We start from the raw sequence: 19891 nt of genomic DNA, 5'->3' as shown, positions 1-19891 counted from the left end.
CTCCTTGTGGTAGTCATCCACGCTCCTATAGCCTTGTGTAAGACTCTGTAATTTCTGATACAAGTCCCTATAGTAGTGACTAGGAACAAACCGCCTTCTCATGATTGCCTTCATTTCCTCCCAACTTTCAATAGGTCTCTCATGGTTTCTCCTTCTGTTCATCACAAGTTGATCCCACCATATAATAGCATAGTCAGTAAACTCAATGACAGCAAGTTTTACCTTTTTCTCCTCGGAGTAGTTGTGGCACTCAAAGATTAACTCCACCTTCTTCTCCCACTCCAAGTATGCTTCTGGATCATTTTTCCCTTGGAATGTGGGTATCTTCATTTTTATGTTTCCTAGGTTCCTGTCAGTCCCATCTTGCCATCTTGGATCTCTTCGGAAACCTCCACCACGCATTTCTCTCCTTGGCACAAACCTGCCTTCATTGTTCAGTGAAGCTTGATCTTCTTCATCTTCAAACTCATCCTCGTGGTAGTCATCAGAATCATTCATGTGAGAACGCCTTTCTTGCCTTCTAGCATTAGGGCCTCTTTGGGGACGCTCCTCGCGCAAAGTAGCAATAACAGTGTCTTGCCTATCCATCCGATCCCGAATCTCATTAAACACCACGTTCATGCGTTCAAATTGTTGTTGCATAGCCTGTAAAATGATGGACGACTCCTCCCCTCCTTCCCTATTTGATGTTTCACACCTGAAAGACATACTTTTGAAATAACAGAGAATTGTTAGAAATAATTCCTCACAACACTCCCTCACGTGTTTGCACTCAAATTATGTCACTCCCACTCGTGTTTCACTCTTAAATTGGCTTTTTCCTGATATTAGTCTCACACTCTCTTGCCTTTTTCCACTCGTTGCTTCGCCTTTTCAGTTCTGCAATGAACTAACAAACTTGATCAAGAAATTCAACTTGTAGTGTTAAAACAAATACCAATAGCAAGAAAATATGAAAGAAACACTAAATCAAAGGAAGAAATACCAAATCAAAGGAAGAAGACAAAAGAAAACAATATTTTGGTCTGAGAGAACTGAAACTACAAATTTTTTTTTTTTTTTTTTTTTTTTTGCTGTTTCCTTTCAGATGTTTTTTTTTTTCACGTTTTTTTTTTTTTTTTTGGGAACTAGGTGCACGATTTTAACCTAGTGCACTTAAAGAAAAACAAAAAAAAAAGAAGAACGATGAATGAAGAACACAAAAGAACAGAATACGATGATAACAGGAAACAAAAGATAAAGGGATAGAAAACTGATTTTAGAACCTGTGCTCTGATACCAAATGATGCGAACCTCAATCGACACGCTTTGAGACCCAACAAAAATATTGGAATATTTAATACCAAATGATGCGAACTTCAATCGACACGCTTTGAGACCCAACAAAAATATTGGAATACTTAACCCAAGAAAGCTAAAAATCAGATTTATGATAGAAACCCTGACCCAACGTTTATAATTGAAACGCGAACCAAAGGTATAAGTTGACCTTGACCCAATGATTATAAAGAATCACGAACCAAAGGTATAAAGTTTGAATGCCACAAGGAAGAATCCTTGATAAGTTCACAGTTCTTGAAGAACCAAAAGAGAGCAAAGCCTCACCTTTTCTGAATTTTATTCAACAATAATCTAAAAAACGTTTACAGACTTCAGAGCCTATTTAAGGACTCCACAAAACTTGACAGACAAGAAAATATATTCTGAAATAACTCCTAATTGATACCTTACCATATCAGGAATCAAGTTTGACCTAAAAAGCATTAAATGCACCTAAAAACAAGGAAAATACCTAAAAAACGTACTAAATAATAAAACCCTAAATAAAAGCTGATTTGGTCTGAAATTAGCAGATCCAAAATAGGAAAAAATCTGCCTTAACTGATACAGAGCTGGAAAGTCAATCGGCCATTAATTCATGCCATAAATCACTCCCAATTAAGTCAGATCAGCCCTAAATAGCTTGAATTAAATTTAATACACTTTCATCTTCCTTTGGGCCAAGCTTGGAACATCCTGCGTTAGAATCAACCCAAATCTCTTGAATCAGCCCATTAAGTGCTTCTTGGATCTTCTTGGATCTTGCTCTTGTAATAGGCCCAACTGGAATATGCAATGGATCCTTGAATGCTCGTTGATTCTCATCACAAGAGAAACCAGAAGAGCTTGTTGGAGAAGAAAATGGTGGATGGAAAATCAGTGGTGGATCAAGCACAAGACTTCCAAATGATTGTGACAGAATTGAGATCCGAAGGCATAAAAATTAGAGACAATTTGGTGTTAGCTGGCATAATTGATAAACTACAACAATCTTGGAGGGAGTTCCAAAAGACTTTGCGGCACAAATAAAATGAGACATCCTTGGAGACCTTAATCACACGCATCCGTGTGGAGGAGGAGGCTAGAGGACAAGACGCACTTATGACACTAGAGAGCAATGATAATTCCACCACAAAGGTAAACCTTATTCTAGCCAATAATAATATGCCCAAAAATTATTTTCCTAGAAATGATCAATTGAAGCCTAAAAAAAAGTTTTCAAAAATAATAATAGACCTTAAGGAAGGGGAAACCCAAATAAAGGACCCCCTTCACAAGATCAATTTAATAGATCATGTTTTGCCTGTGGCAAGAGTGGATATATTGCTCGATTTTGCAAATTTCAGAAACATAAATCTGTCCCGCAGGCTAACATAACCGAAGAGCCTTTAGTGGCTATGATTACAGAAATCAATATGGTGCAATATGTTAAAGGGTGGTGGGTAGATTATTGTGCTAATAGGCACGTCTGCTATGACAAAAATCGGTTCAAGTTGTTCACTTCTTTTGAAGAAGAAAAAATTGTTATGCTTGGTAACTCTAGCAAAACCAAGGTTCTTGGGAATGGTGAGGTTGATTTGAAATTTACTTTTGGACGTGTGCTGATATTGAAAGATGTACTTTACACTCCATCCATGAGAAATAATTTGATGTCAAGTTTTTTGCTTAACAAGGTTGGCTTCAAGCAAACTATAGAATTTGATAAATATCTAATCACTAAAAAGGGATTATTTGTGGGCAAGGATTATGCTTGTGATGGAATGTTTAAATTGAATGTTGAGAATAATAAAGCATCTACTTGTTCAGTTTACATTCTTTTTTCTATTAATTTTTGGCATGCTCATTTGTGTCACATAAATAGTAGATATGTGAGAATCATGAGTAGTATAAGATTAATTCCAAGACTGTCAAAAAATTTTGAAAAATGTGAAATTTGTAGTCAAGCTAAGATTACAAAAAGGCTTCATAAAAGTGTTGTAAGAAATACCAAATTGCTTGAGTTAATGCATTCCGATTTATATTCACCTGCTTCTAATGGTATGGCTGAAAGAAAAAATAGAACTCTAATTGAATTAACAAATTCCATGTTTATTGAATTTAGTGCACTTTTACATTTTTGAGGTGAAACTATTTATTTACATGTCATATTTTGAATAGGGTGCCACATTAAAAATCACATACCACACATTTTGAGATGTGGAAAAGACATAAGTCAAATTTGAGATATTTGAGAGTATGGAGTTGTCTTGCTTATGCAAAACTTACTGACACTAAAATACCTAAATTAGGTATAAGAGCTACTACCTAGGCTTTTCTTGGTTATGCGATTAATAGTGCAGCCTATAGATTTTTTGATCTTAAATTACACCTATTAGATTGTTAGTTGCTATTGCTGCAATTTTTTATTTGAAAATTCATAAAATAGATGTAAAAACTGTTTTTCTAAATGGGGACCTAGAGGAAGAGATTTATATATATCAACCCGAAGGCTTTGTAAAGCCTAGACAAGAAAGCAAGGTATGTAAGCTAACTAAATCCCTATTTTATTTGCATGTCATGTTTTGAATAGGGTGCTACATAAAAAATCACATACCACACATTTTGAGATGTGGAAAGGACATAAGTCAAATTTGGGATATTTGAGAGTATGGGGTTGTCTTGCTTATGTAAGGCTTATTGACACTAAAATACCTAAATTAGGTATAAGAGCTACTACCTGGACTTTTCTTGGTTATGCGATTAATAGTGCAGCCTATAGATTTTTTGATCTTGAATTACATCTATTAGATTGTTAATTGCTATTGCTGCAATTTTTTATTTGAAAATTCATAAAATAGATGTAGAAATTGCTTTTCTAAATGGGGATCTAGAGGAAGAAATTTATATATATCAACCCGAAGGCTTTGTAAAGCCTGGACAAGAAAGTAAGGTATGTAAGTTAACTAAATCCTTATATGGCTTAAAACAAGCACCTAAGTAAGGGTGTCAATTCAGATTAGCGTGTCGGGTTCGTGTCATGTCAAGGTAGGGGTATTCGACTAAATGGTTCAACCCTAACCCAACCCATTTAATAATCGTGTCATGATCCTTCAACCCTAATCTGACCTGTTAATAAGGCGGGTTGACCTGATTCAACCCATTTGACACGCTTAATAAACGAGTCGTGTTGGGTTGACACAAATGTAACACAACCCATTTCAACCTGCATAATATTAGATATAACATCCATCTAGAAATATGTTTTTTTTTTACATCCCAAAAAGCAATGCATACACTTTAAGTCTTCAACTCACATTTAAAATAATATAGTTCAACAAAAATATAACATTCATCTAGAAATAAGTTCTTTACACTCCAAAAGAAGTGCATACACTTCAACTCAAATTCAAAATAATAAAGTTTAACAAAAATAAAATAATATAGTTCAAAAAAAATATAATATCTTTGGAACTCGCCAAATGCTAAGTATTAATATTGAAAGAATTTAAGCAAACAGTAGACTGATCCTGTCTATGACCACAATTATCATCCCTAGATTTTTTGTTGATGTCCAAATTCATAACATCTTCCACAAGCTCATCCAATTTCATTTGTGCAAGTTCTATGCCCAAAATACATACATACATACATACATACATACATACATACATATATATATATATATATATATATATATATATATATATATATATATATATTAGTAGTTCTAGGGTCTATAAAGTTTCAATTTCCAATTATATTCCTTGTAAATTTTTGTAATTACTTATTTTTCTTTTTGAATTTAAAATATATGTTGGATATAAAAGGTATTTGACAAATCTAAAATAAAATAAATATTTATTTGTTATACGAGTTAAACAGGTTGTGTTAAGTGAGTCATTTCGGGTTGACATAAATAAATTGGTGTGTCAAATGTGTCTATTGCGGGTTACGCAGGTTGACCCGCTTATGACACGTTTCTTATCGTGTCGCTTTCGAGTTGATTCATTTATGACCCAAACCCATTAAGGCCCAACTCTAACCCGAAAAACCCGTGTCGGGTTTGTGTTGTGTTCGTGGGTTGGGTTGAACATTGACACCCCTACACCTAAGTAGTGGCATGAAAAATTTGATTCCTGCATGATTGAGAATAGTTATAAATAAAATGAATGTGATAAATATATTTATTCTAAATCATGGAATAATTTACATGTTATTATTAGTCTCTATGTGGATGATATGTTAATTTTTGGCTCAAATATGCATGTTCTAAATGAGACAAAAAATATACTTAAAAGCCATTTTGATATGAAAGATATTGGTGAGGCTAGTTTTATTTTGAGCATGAAATTTACAAAAACATGTGATGAAATATTTCTTGATCAATCACATTATGTTGAGAAAGTATTGAGAAAATATAATTTTCATGATCACAAAAGTGTAGCTACTCCCTTTGATTCTAGTGTTCATTTGTTTCATGTGAATAATGATGATGAGACTTTTTAATCAAAATGATTATGTTAGTATCATTGGTAGTTTGCATTATGCTACTAATTGTACTAAACCTGACATTGCTTTTGCAGTAGGAGTGCTAAGCAGATTTACTAGCAAGCCTAGTAAAGATCGTTGGCTGGCTATTGGGCGAGTCATGAGATATTTAATTGGTACCAAAAGTTATGGCTTATTTTATAAAAAGTACCTTGTTGTAATTGAAGCTTTTGGTGATGCCAATTGGAATATTTTGTTAGGTGATTCTCTTTCTACCACTGGTTATATTTTTACCTTAGGTAATGGTGCTATTTGTTGTAAATCTAAAAAGCAAACAATAATTGATAATTCAACAATAGAAGCTGAATTAATAGCATTAGCTTCAGCTAGTGAATAAGCAAATTAGCTTAGAGATTTGTTATATGAAATTCCACTTTGAAAAAAGCCAATTCCACTTATATTAATTTACTGTGATTGCACTGCTGCAATTAATAGAGCTAATAATCGTTACTACAATGGTAAATCCAAACCTATAAGAAAAAAGCACTGTGTGATCTTATTTGAGTAGTGACATCATAACTGTGGATTATATTAAATCTAATGATAATCTTGGAGATCTATTTACCAAGGCCTTGACAAAAGATAGGGTTTGGAATACATCGAGGGAGATGGGACTAAGCTCCATAGATTCATGAGTCATGTATGAGGATACCCAACCCAAGGACCAGAGATCTTGAGAATTGGGTTTAATGGGAAAAAAGAATCATACAATAGTCGTAAGAAATGCACTATTTATTTTTTAATTATTTATATTGTAAATAATTTTTTAATTATTCATCCCTATGATGTAAGTGCATTTATCCTAATGTGGAGAATGAGTAAAAAAACTCTTAATGAAATTCGTTGCTCGTATGAGTGGGGTGTTAGAATTACAGGAGCACCATTAACAAAACTTCACCTATGTGAGTGTGGGGGTGGGGCCGCTTCCTATAAGATTTGGACTTAATTTCAAATACACTCATGAAATTAGGATCAGCACATGACCGTAAAATACTAGCTATAAAAGCTCATGTCAGCACCTGGGTTGTTATGTGTAAGCAGTGATGCTTAATTTCCCCAAAGTAGTCATATTTCAAGTCAGAGACCACTACGACTCTGGAGTTGAGATCGCTGTTTTACTAAGTGAAGGTTCAATGCAGAGCACACCTTCATGATGCATAGTGACCCATCTTTGCCTGATAATCTTTCTTTAACTAAAAAAATTTAATATTAAAATGAGTGGGGGATTGTTGGAGCATTAATTAATTAAAATGAATAAATATTACAACATAAATGTAAAGATATGAGAGTAAATATGGAAGATGAAGAGTTAGTATATAAAAATGTTTAATCTTACATTGAAAAGGAGAGAAACTATTTTATTCTTTTTAATTGTGGTGATTAATGGGTTAATTGAATTGACTTAGATATTGGGCTAGATATGTGCGCAAAGGGGAGGTGCATGGTGGAGGTCTCAAAAATGGAAATGAATCAACCTCTTGGATCCTTCTACTAAATTAATACTCTATGTTTATTATAAAAAATGAAGAGCCATTAACTCACTTAATGAACTATTCGTTTAAGCCTTCTCATTCTTCAGAAACTTCTTATCTCATCATTAACTGTGTAACTCTAACCCATCAGATTAATATTTAGCAATTAATCTTGTAATACCCACTACATCAAAATAATGGACCTAATTAATCAAATTAATTTGGGTAGTAATTTCGTGAGGCCCATTAAGCCTATAAATAGACTTATTTAGACCCAATCCATATGACTGCAATATACACTAAAAAAAAAAGAGAGAGGTTTTTGGCAAGGAAGGGCGTTATTTCTAGTAGAGTTTTGGGCTTGAACATTTTGTGTACAGGTTGTTCTAGCCATACGACACTCATTGGGCTATTGTATCCTGGGGGAGGTTATAAAGTTTAGTCAACCAAGGGCTTAATCTCCTTACAACGGAGCGAGTGCTGCGCCTCAGTCCAAATAGGGTTGTGTAATTTTTTTTCTTTAAATTAATAACATTCAGAAGTATTATTCCGTTTCTCTTTGTGTTATTTCCATTATTATTGTGTTTGCACCAACACAGTACTAACTATTAAGAATTATAAAGAGTTTTTAGTACTAAGGGTTTGTTTGAGATCCACTAATTTTGCTGAAATTGAATTTTTTTTTACTAAAAGTACTGTAGATAAAGGTAAAAGTTAGCTGAAATAGTACAGTGTGAATTATGAATAGTATTAAAAAGTGCAGTGGAACCTATAAATAGTGATAAAAACAAGCTGAATAATAAAATAAGTTGGCAAAAATAAGTTTTGCCAAACACACAGTAAAACACAAGTCTTACACATTTTTATTGTCTCTATAATACATTCATAGCTTTATTCTCATTCATAACTTCCTTGAAGAACTCTTTTATTGATCAGTTTAAAATATCTAACTTCATTTTATCTTTTGAGAGGTGAACTCATAGTTTTAGGGAGCTCAACTTAAAATAGCTAGCTTCGAAAATCCAAAACGTAGTTCATCACATCCCCTGGTAGGAACTACTTTATAATGCCCAAGAACTAGCCCAATAATGAAGCTTTTGTATGCTAGGAGATAGATACTGAGGTCCATCCCTGGCCCAAGCCGAGATTAAACAAAACACTCATGACTTGAGTGTCTAGTGGGGATCACTCTATTTCATGCTTTGAGAATCTCTCTCTCTCTCTCTCTCTCTCTCTCTCTCTCTCTCTCTCTCTCTCTCTCTCTCTGATTTTCAATTCATTTGGGGTATTTATAGGGGGCCTTATATTGGGAGAGGGGGGGGGGGGGATGAAGGTTTTGGTCTAATCTCTAGGACGTGTTAAAGCCTAATCCTACCATCCTATAGTTGTATTAATCAAGAGCAATCATTCAACTTTTAATGCACGAAGGCTATCAATAATTATTAGTAGTTACGTGGAAGTGACAATTAGCTTCTTAAGGATGTCGTTTGAACCACACATCTTTAATACTGTGGTCACTTCACAGGTGTTAGTGTTTATGGGGTGTGAAGCAAGAGCCAGAGTTCAATTCTCTAGGATGAAGTTTCACACACACATGCACTTGGATTATATTAGAATATAATTTCTATCTTGTATTAAAAAAAATGTCGTTCAAAGGTCGAGAGAGGTGTTTAATACAAATACATTGAATTTCTTCCCTAGTAAGATAGTGATATTGGCTAGGTCCACATTGCAAAATAGCTCAACACGGTGACTCCCTTGTCAAACCATCTCTATGTCATTGGGATGAAGCTTAAATATTGTTTTTTAAGAAGTTGAGCATAGTCAAGGATCAAGTCGTTGTCACTTGTCAATTGTCACATTATCAAATTTTATTAAAATTTATAAAAATACCTAATAAAAGAAACCACAAAGGAGGGGAATATCTTATAAAACAAATTATAAGGAAAGTAAATATTACAAAATAAAATACATGATAGTTACATATTTTGAGAGTACACGTATATCTCTGTAATTTAACCCCCTCTTTTTTTTGGGCGTTCCATGAAGATGGGAATTCCAGTTCCACTTACCAATATAAAATGCAAAATGATGTCTAAATTTTCTTGTACCAATGTTTTTTTTTATTTTAATAATTTATCAAAATGTCGCTTAGCCCACAACATGATGTCGTTTAACGAAAAATATGTTACTTGTATGATCAGTAAAAGTGTTGTCGTTTATAACGAAAGTCGTTCCATTCCAAGCATCGCACTACCCAGACTATTAAACCCGAGTGTACTCTTTACGGTTTTACCGTCGGACAGTGCCAATTTACAAAAACCTGTGATTAAAGATTCACTAGTAGTCTAGTACAATGAAATTCAAATTCCCACTTAGCTTTTCTCAAAAGAAACTATAAATTTCAATCACAACATGAATGCTGAGTGCTGAGTGCTCCCACTTCATCTAAATTACTTGTGTTTCACTTTTAAGGTTAGCAATGGCTTCTGTTATATTCTTTAAGGTTTGACCTTAAACTATGTAGTCAGTCGCGTGCAAAAGGGTTATCAAAGAGTTGGGTTTGTAATGAATATGTGTGGGATATTTGGTTAAAGAAAAAAAAGTTACGGAGTTTTTTCACAAAATGGGGTTGGTGTAACCGATATGAGCAACACCATGCTTTCTAGGAAATGGGTTCTTTTAGATTTCATTCATAGATGCAACAATTTTAGACCTTTCAAGCAAATCCATGCACAATTACTAACATCAGGCATTGTTCGTGATGAGTTGGTAGTTAACAAAGTTGCTGAGTTCTTTGGGAAATTTGTTGAATATGTTGAATATGGTTGTGATCTTTTGAAGCAAATTGATTGGTGCACAAGCTCATTCCCATGTAATTTGCTAATATCTAGTTATGCTGGTAGTGACACGCCTGAAGCAGCAGTTTTGGTATATAGAAGGATAGTTAGGGATGGATTTATGCCTGATAAGTACACTTTTCCAGTGGTTTTGAAATCTTGCACCAAGTTTTCAGGGAGTGGAGAGGGTAGACAGGTTCACGGGGTGGTTGTTAAAACGGGTTTTTTGGGTGATGCATTTGTGGGAAACTCACTTGTGCATTTCTATAGTGTTTGTGGTGTTTTTTGTGCTGCTACTAAGGTGTTTGATGACATGCTTGTGAGAGATGTGGTGACTTGGACTGGTTTGATATCTGGGTATGTGAGGGCAGGATTGTTTGATGAGGCTATAGCTTTGTTTTCGAGGATGGATGCGAAGCCAAATGTCGCAACTTTTGTAAGTGTGCTTGTGGCTTGTGGGCGAATGGGGTATTTGAGTTTGGGGAAGGGGATTCATGGATTGATTTTTAAGCGTGTTGGGATGGATTTGGTGGTTGGCAATGCTATCATGGATATGTATGTCAAGTGTGAGTGTTTGAGTGAAGCAAATAAAATCTTTGATGAGCTCCCTGAGAGGGATATTGTATCATGGACTACTATGATTAGTGGATTGGTGCAATGTGAACATCCCAAAGAGTCATTGGAGCTGTTCCACAAAATGCATGATTCAGGCATTGAACCTGATAGGTTTCTACTTACTACTGTGCTCTCAGCTTGTGCCAGTCTTGGGGCTCTTGATTATGGCAGATGGATCAATGAATATATTTATCTTAGGGGCATCAAATGGGATACTCATATTGGAACAGCTATGATTGGCATGTATGCAAAGTGTGGCTGTGTAGAGATGGCATTAAGGACCTTCGATGAGATGCCTTATAAGAATGTCTATACATGGAATGCCTTGCTAGGGGGTCTAGCAATGCATGGGCATGGGAATGAGGCGCTCAAACATTTTGAAGAAATGATTAGATCAGGTATGAGGCCCAATGAGGTGACATTTCTATCTATTTTGATAGCTTGCTGTCATTCTGGCTTGGTCAATGAAGGTCGTAGATACTTCTATCAAATGGTAAATCAACAACATAAACTTTCTCCCGGGTTAGAGCACTATGGATGCATGGTTGATATGCTCTGTAGGGCTGGACTCTTGGATGAAGCTCAGGAGCTGATAAAATCTATGCCCATGCAACCTGATGTGCTGATATGGGGAGCCCTTCTCAGCGCTTGCAAAGCTAATGGACATATTGAACTCTCTCAAGAAATATTAGATCGACTCCCAGAACGTGAGTCACCAGATAGTGGGATATATGTGCTCCTATCCAATATATATGCTACCAATCAAAGATGGGCTGAAGTAACAAGGGTAAGGAGGTTGATGAAGGAGAAGGGTATAAAAAAGGCCCCTGGATCAAGTGTTATAGAGGTGGATGGTAATGCTTATGAATTTCTTGCTGGTGATACTAGCCACCCTCAAAATGAGGATGTACATAAGTTATTAAACATCCTTGCTAATCAAGTCTATCTTGAAGGGCATTTTCAGACCCATTCTTGATCAGATGAGTATAATTTTGTTGCAAAGTTGAAGAGATTTTTTTTTTTTTTTTTTTTTTTTTTTTTCCGAATTAGATTTTAATGTAACATTCTGATAACTCTCTGCAGTTTTCATGAAACTGTTTTCCAAAATAGTAGCCTGTGTTCCATCAAGGAAAGAGACTGATTGTCACCTAATAATTTTGATTAATCAATTGTACATACATGTACAACAGAGCAATAGATTTGTGCATTAATGTTTACTGCATGACATGATGTATTCTTACTTACTGTGAATCCTGACCCAAAAAAAAAAAAAAAAAAAAAAAATCTTAGTGAAGATGTTTGCCACTCAATTCCTTGGTTTGATATATGCAGAAGTACTGTAATCTTGGATGCCATTTTTATTTTAGTACCCTATATCTGTTAGGGAAAACATGAATAACAGTCAAATTAACACTTATGGGAGACTGAAGATGGATTGATTTCCTCCCAGTTCTGTGTAATTGTCAGGGGCAATATGGTGGACCATCAAATTATTTTATTAATTCATCCTTACAGGAGATTGAAGCCAGGTTGATTCAATATGCACCATGAGCCGTCATTTAGCCTTGCAAACAAGAAGCTGTTTTTATTTACCTTGTAATCAAAATTCCCAAAAACAGTCATTTTGGTATGAGGCTGACTGAGCAGCATGGATCTTGATATCATTGATATCCAAATTCTGGTAAACTATGTATAAATATCTGATAAAAAAACATATGACACAATCTAAACTGATATGAATGTGCTTCATTAAGTGACTGCAATTTATTGCCGCAAAAGGGGGTTCTAAATGAGTAAGTATTAGTTTTATGAGTTTTCTGAAAGATTACCGACATGGGTTAGGATCTGAATGTGTGTAGGATTCTGATAATGAAGGTTGTGAATTACCTGGTGAAAGTAAATAGTCTTGTGTTATCCATACCAATTTGTAAATAAGAGATACAGTGCATACTTGAACTGACAGAAAGATAGGTGAGGCAACTTCCATGCCCATGAAATAAAAGAAAGGTCCATGATGGCAATTCTTGGCCAAAAGCACTTCTTTTTATCACTTTAAGAATCTTCTTTTTATCACTATGGTCATAAGTCATAAAGTCATTCCACACACTCTAAAAAAGAAGGTGATTTGATGTATAGATTGGACAAAGAAATTCGTAACCTTTTTTTTGATAAGTATGTTTTGGCTGCAAGGGGAGGGGAAGGGAAGATTCGTCACAGTCTATTGAGCTACTCCTTGGGGTTAGAAATTTGTAAACCCTTTGGAAGAATGGTTTATGAAACCAAACTCTGTGCATTGTGCCAAGTTTGTGGAAATTGTTACAATCATAAAAAGCATCACAGAATTTTCATAATTTTTTCCTCTTCGCTTGGGAATTGAAAGTAATAGATTTCATTGATACTATTTCCGAGTTTTTACATAAAGAATAACTGACGTCTTATATGGAAGACCTTTGAGCAATCTGTACAATTTAAGGCACAAACCCTTATAACTAAATTTGGCAACTGGACCAGAGATGTTCTTTTGTAGAGCTCATTCTTATTATCTTTAGTTTTTTATGGTCAACTATTAACTGTGAATCTGTTACATTTTTTTTTTTTGGTGAAGTATGACCTCATTAGTGGTTTTTCCTTCCCCTATGCTGGGACTCTAGCAGAGTAATTTTGATTGGTAGATTTCCTGACAAGTTTCTTATTTTTTTATTGGTGAAGTATGACTGCATTAGTGGTTTCTCCTTCCCCCATGCTGGGACTCTGGTTGAGCAATCTGTACAATTTAAGGCACAAAACCTTATAACTAAGTTTGGCCACTGGACCAGAGATGTTCTTTTGTAGAGCTCATTCTTATTATCTTTAGTTTTTTATGGTCAACTATTAACTGTGAATCTGTAACATTTTTTTTTTGGTGAAGTATGACTTCATTAGTGGTTTTTCCTTCCCCTATGCTGGGACTCTGGCAGAGTAATTTTGATTGGTAGATTTCCTGACAAGTTTCTTATTTTTTTATTGGTGAAGTATGACTGCATTAGTGATTTCTCCTTCCCCCATGCTGGGACTCTGGTTGAGTAATTTTTGATTGGTGGATTTCCGGTCAAGTTTATGATATGAGCTAGGATCTGAAAGTTCATAATTCTGTTCAGGAAGGTGATTAATCACATTGTGAGTTATATTTGAGTCTATTGTGATTATATGTTTGGGTTCTGTGGTAGAAGGCATACACTTGTTACATGTGATTTATTTAGTTTCAATTGCTCATATGTGTGTGTGTATTATTTTGCTTTTACTTCTGTATTTTTGGAGGTATCCAATTCTTCAGTTTTGGTTGTTTTCCACAAGAGATGAGTTGCAGCTATTGTTGGAACTGAAATAGAGGGGTGGAGGGTATGCACACTTTGATAGGCAAAGGAAACAATGGGATACAAAGTGATCGAGGCAAGTTGGCATGAGTCTTTCTGTACTTGTATGATGTATTGTATTAGTTGTAACTTTTGGGATGATGATGAAATACATAGATAAAGGATATTTTGGAATATTGGAAGATTGGACAGCAGCTTTCATTCTCCAGTGAGAATGTGAGGAATGTGAAATCTTCTCTTGCCTGCATGTTTTCTGTGCTATGGTCCTAGAGTGCAGGGTTATGAAACCAAGGATTCTAACATGAAATTACTCTGGATGGTCTTGAACTAAAAAGAAAGCAAGGAAAGAAAAAGAGAGAGGACATAACTTGATTCTGAGTCTTTTGACCCCAACTAATCATATAGGTTTTACCTGTGTTTATATTAAGGGTCTCAGTGCTATAGTATATTTCTCTCAAGGCTTGTTGGGGTCCTTTCTCTGTTTATACATCATGTTATTTCTCCATGTTATTTATAAATGCAGTCAATCTAACCATTATTCTATCACAGTAAACAAAGTTGATCTCCTTGTGGTACATACGCTTATTTCATGTCTTGCTTTTCTCATGTAACTCTCTACTTATTTCTCGTATGATCCATTTCATCATATAATTCTTAACAAGTGTTTGGATTTGAGCTTTTATGCAAATGAATTAAAATTTAAAGTTATGACATTATCTGCAAAACAGAGAATAGAAGGTGAATGTATTATTTTCTAAATGTGATTTTTTTTTCTCACAGCATATTTAGTGAGTTGAAACATTTATGCACATTCTTTTTAAGGTGTAGGACCTGCTCCTAGAAAGTGCTATTATAGATTATTCTAAGAAATGTCTAGGGTTGCTAGTTGCAATCATGAATCTAGCATCATGGCGTTGATTGTGTAACTTTCACTGTCCATTAGATTATGTTCAAGCCTTTAGCAAATCACCAACTTTGACTCTTGTGCGTGCTAGTTGTAGATTTTAATAGCTTTGAAAGGGAAAGACTTACAATGGTAAAAGCTATCAAGATCAGATAAAATATTTTAATACAAAGACTACGTATGAACAAAAGAAATTCTGATATGTTAATAAATAACAACTATGCACCCAACATATATTTTTTTGTTATCTGTGTGATGATCTTGAGGCTTTATGTTTGCACATTCATCTCCACACACTGTAAATGTCATCAATTTTTGCAAATCCTGAATCATATTTGCATAGACATGGAAAGATGAAATAAATAAGATTTTGCGGTAGTAATTTCGGCAACAGCAAGTGCATTCATGTTTCATTCTATAGTCTACCATGTTTATATCAGTTGTAGATTTTGTTCTGCTGAAATACATGTGCAAAGAATTAATTTGGAACGGAAGTATATTCATGAGAACTGAAAATTTCTGAAACTCATTCAATGAAAGAACAAATGGGGATTACCTCTACTATGACAATTTACTTTTTCATTTGTTTAAAAACCTTGACTTGATTGCACTGGCTTCAATTTCTGAACTCCGTCATCCTGAAGAATAAATGAATAATTTCATTCTTAAACTTCAATTGTTTTCTGATTAAGAGCTGTGTATCTCCACCTCTCCTTCTCTACGAAGTCTGCATCCAAGAACCGAGCAACAAAAGCCCAAAGCTTGTAGGTGTCTTGAAAATTAGTCAGGAACCCAAGTGCTGCTGTAACGACAGTGATTCCTTGATCAGTTTTGTCTTTCCTCTTGTTTTTCACCATTTTCTCTGACTCACTCCCTCTTTTCTCTAGTACTCTCTCCTTCTCTTCTCTGTACTTATCTGAGAACCAAATATTTTTCAAGAATCCATAGCTTAGAGATATGTTGCTTCTATCAGCAAGTTTTTGTACAAGTACAGGCTCCACCTTTTCTCCTTTCCAATCAAATACATTGAATGCCAATGCAGGTCCTCTGTCAAATTTTATCTTTGGCCCATATATTCTTACCAGGGGTTTCCCCTCTGTGTTAGGATGATCAAGCTTCATGAAAGAGCTCACAAGCCAATTGACCAGGTACCTTGCTCTGTTAGTGATCAGTATTAGTCCCAATGAGTCCACCAGGTCCAAGCCCCCGCATTCAATTTCCAAGCTCTCATTTCTGCTGCTTTTGGCATTTCCATGTTGAGTTAATTCAGTACTTCTATCTGATTCCCCAATTTCAGAAGCTTCGGATTCTTTTGATTCTGTAGGTTCCTCTAGTTTGAATCTTCCAGACTCCATAACTTCTATATGACCAGAGAAAGAGCTTGATGTCGGTGATTTATCTTCTTGTAGTCCAGCTCTCGGTGTCTGTTCAAATTCTGTTTCAGAACCGAAGGACTCATCCACTAACCAAGACAGCTTCTTTGCAGGGACAAGATTAACAATCCCTGGACTTATAGATTCTTCCAGGATTGGAATAGTAGACTTCTTGACAAAGAGGCATCCAAAACCAGAAGGGTTATCCCCAAAAACCTTGTAGAAGGAACAAATGAGAAAGTCTGGTTGAAATAAAGAGAGGCCAAAGCTATCCATGTCCTTTGGTCCTAATGCACAAGCATCAATCAATATGTGCCATCCATTCTCTTGCGCAATGCTCATCCAGAGGTAAGGATATCTAGCTCCTGTTATTCTAGAATGAAGTGGGAAGACAAAGAGTCCCCTCTTCTTTTTCTTCTTTTTACTCTCAATTATCTTCTTCAATTTTGCTGACTGAATCCTTAGTCTTGGCCATGAAAATTCGGCTGACGATATTTGTGCTCCTCTCTTCTCTGAGCTACTTGTCATTGCTTCCACTGCCTCACTCTGATAGTCATAAACTGTTAGAAGCTTCCTACTAGATTGGAACGGGTAAGCTTCTGATAAAAGTTTAAAAGCTGAAGTTCTATTTGCTGTGAAAACCATGCTGTAATCGTTTTCGGAGATATTAAGGAACCCCATGATCCTTTTCCTCATTGCAGATTCAAATTCTGATTCTTGCCCACCATGAAGTAGCAAAATCTTTAGATTCCCTGTCTTGTAGGATATACTAAAGAAGGGGAAATCTGATTTTTGAGGAGGTGATGGTGGTGGTGGTGGGGGAGAGGAAGAAGAAGAAGATAAGGCAATTTGTTTTCTTGAAGGGTCATGATTTTGCAGCTGAGAATAGGAGAAAAGGCCTATGCCAATGTAATCAAGACAGGTATGGTTGGAAAGGGAGAGATGGTAGTAGTCTTGGGCTCTTATTTGATCTGCTTGATAGGTATCAGAATACTGAGGGTAGGCTTTTCTGAATTCAATGAATGATTCTTGCAAAGATGGGAGAGACTCATGGTTTGTAAACTTGGTGTTTGGGAAGATAGAGGATGTAGTTGTTTCTGCAAAGTTGTGGCGGCAAGCTGAAGTAGTGCTTCTGGACTTGGACTCTTTGTTCTCAGCTGCTTGCAAGTTGAGGAGTGGGGCTGGGCAACAGCCATTAAGGCATAACACAGATTCCTCATTTAGACAAGATGACTGCATTTTTTCTTCTCTCAAATGATTCTAGAAATTTTTTTTTGGCTTTGATTTCCTCCCTCCTATTGGTTTTGTTGTTGCTTTCTATCAGACAGCTATCATCCTTTATATATGCTAATTTGTGGCTTAGCGAAGTTTACAAGTTTTTACATTGTTTTTTTAATCAGTTTTTGACAGAGTGGCTGATGGCAGATTGTGTTAACATATTGAACTGGTATAAGGTAGCAAAAGTTGACAATGTCATCCATTTTCACCAATTTGACCTTGTTATATATGTCATATTTTCTTAAACTTCATGCCGCTAAGTCTACCTCATTAAGCTAGATCTTTTGACAGGGGATGGTTGATTCACCTTTTATGTGAGTCAGATTTGTCCATTGGCTTCGATTCTTATTAAATTAGTAATTTCCCAATTGCACTAAAGGTGGGGTTCACTGGTACCAATTATGAGTGGTCATCACATCACTTGGCTCAGTCTGAATTCTCTTTCTCAAGGGGCCCTATGCTATTTATTAGTATGTGAATGTTGTTGATAATAGCTTGTACAAATGATGACATACATAGCTTGCATGAGTGTCTTTTAACATTCATAAAGTCATAGGGTGTGTTAATTGCAGTGAAATACATATTGCAATTAACATATCATATTAGTTTTATTAGAGTTGGAATATAGAATGCCAACCCAAAATACTAGGCATGAAAAACAAAAAGGACAAGAAAAAATCAAGGTGGCTCTCTCACACAAATTGGGGCCACGCCACTGCTTTCACATGTGGTATAAATCTCTAAATTGATGAAATAGTGCCAAGGAGTCTGTGACGCTGTGATGGGTTTATTTTGCCTTTATGGAAAGTTAACTAGAGGCTAGAATTGAAAGAAACAAGCAGAAGTGGACGACAAAAAGGGCTTTATATTGGCCAGCTTTATCAATCGCTGGACCAAACGTGTCACTTTAAGACTGCTTCTAAGTTTGCTTAAGTCTTAAGCTCCATAATATTACATGATTATATGTCCCACACCCACTCCTTCCAGACTCGTGACCACAAAAAGCACTTTCTGTTTGTCTGGTGCTGGATTTACTGCCAAAACTTAGAGACAGTCCAAGTAGGAAGTTCTGTTTTTTATAATAAGGTACAAAAATATTGAACATGACATATTCAATGATTAAATTAATTTAATTTTCCAAAATAATTGATACTCCATTCATAATTTATCATTGTATCAGATATCAATTAACCTTGATTTAAAAAAGCTAAAACAGATAATAAGTTACACCAATTGGGCTCCTAATACCATTGGAACTGTGTTATATGGTTCTTTGTTTTTCCTGAATTTTTATTTCATAATTTTATTTCTATGTTATTGACTTATTGTGACAAACTCAAATTTTTAAGCAACATAAAGCATTGAGCTAAGGTTTTGTAGACTATAGTCAGCTTTAGCAGAGGTACATATTAAAAAGGAAAAGGTGAACATTGACTGTCCTTGATGTGTTGCAATGATGAAAAAGAAAAGTGGGAAAGCAAAAGGAGAGAAAGCATTACTTGGACTTGTATATTATATGTAATCTTGACTTGTGCATCCCCTTATTACAATTTTTCCATGAGAAAATAATCATGGATGACAAATAGGAATTCATGTCCAGCACATATTTTGACATAATATTGGCTTTGGCAAGTGCATATGCAAAATCCAAACTTGAAAAAGCATTTTGAGCCATAGCTGTTGAAACAATGCAATGGAATATTGGTTTATCAAACACTTCTTTGTTTCAAAAAGCCTCCCAGTCCCAGTTGAAAATTGAGAAAACTGAACAAATCTTGCGCTGATATTGTGACCCTCTTTTCTTCCAAGGCTGTGCTACAAGTTTCACTTAAAGGAAATTGCTGCTTTTGACCCCACACATTAAGGACACTATAGATGGAACCAACCTTGAAGTTCTCAAGCTAATGAAATTTCTTCATATTCCCACCTTTTTATTTTATTGCATTTTTACCTTTTTTTATTTTTATTTTTATTTATTTTATTTTTTTTAATCAATGGGGCATGAGTTGGAAATTTATGCTACAATTACCTTTTGTTAAACTCGAAATGCCGCTGTATTTGGCGCAGCAACGTGTGCCCAAAAGCTTTGTATCTCTGGACTTCCTCAAATAGACATATATTTGGCATTGGGCCACGAGGCCAGCAACTCTGCAAATAGAATGTTCATGTTCATTCACACTTGCCGTTAAATAATATTGGTGTTGATTTT

General features: G+C 35.3%; 2 protein-coding genes across 2 annotated transcripts; one reads left to right on the top strand and one right to left on the bottom strand.

The window, feature by feature from the left end:
- The first annotated feature begins 9793 nt into the window (after positions 1-9793).
- Positions 9794-11809, top strand: LOC142621231 (pentatricopeptide repeat-containing protein At4g38010). The gene has a single exon (XM_075794549.1). It carries the CDS (start codon positions 9966-9968, stop codon positions 11748-11750), a length of 1785 nt encoding a protein of 594 aa, XP_075650664.1. The 5' UTR covers positions 9794-9965; the 3' UTR covers positions 11751-11809.
- Positions 11810-15413: 3604 nt separating this feature from the next.
- LOC142618507 (uncharacterized) lies at positions 15414-17877 on the bottom strand. The gene has a single exon (XM_075791450.1). The coding sequence runs from the start codon at positions 17641-17643 to the stop codon at positions 15697-15699; it is 1947 nt and encodes a 648-aa protein (XP_075647565.1). The 5' UTR covers positions 17644-17877; the 3' UTR covers positions 15414-15696.
- Positions 17878-19891: the final 2014 nt, after the last annotated feature.

Source organism: Castanea sativa, chromosome 12 (genome assembly GCF_040712315.1).
Source record: "Castanea sativa cultivar Marrone di Chiusa Pesio chromosome 12, ASM4071231v1".
NCBI lineage: Eukaryota > Viridiplantae > Streptophyta > Magnoliopsida > Fagales > Fagaceae > Castanea > Castanea sativa.
This window is presented reverse-complemented; position numbering and strand designations above follow the sequence as displayed.

Coding starts and splice junctions, on each gene's coding strand:
- LOC142618507 (XM_075791450.1), bottom strand. CDS start 17,643: ATGCAGTCATCTTGTCTAAATGAGGAATCTGTGTTATGCCTTAATGGC.
- LOC142621231 (XM_075794549.1), top strand. CDS start 9,966: ATGAGCAACACCATGCTTTCTAGGAAATGGGTTCTTTTAGATTTCATT.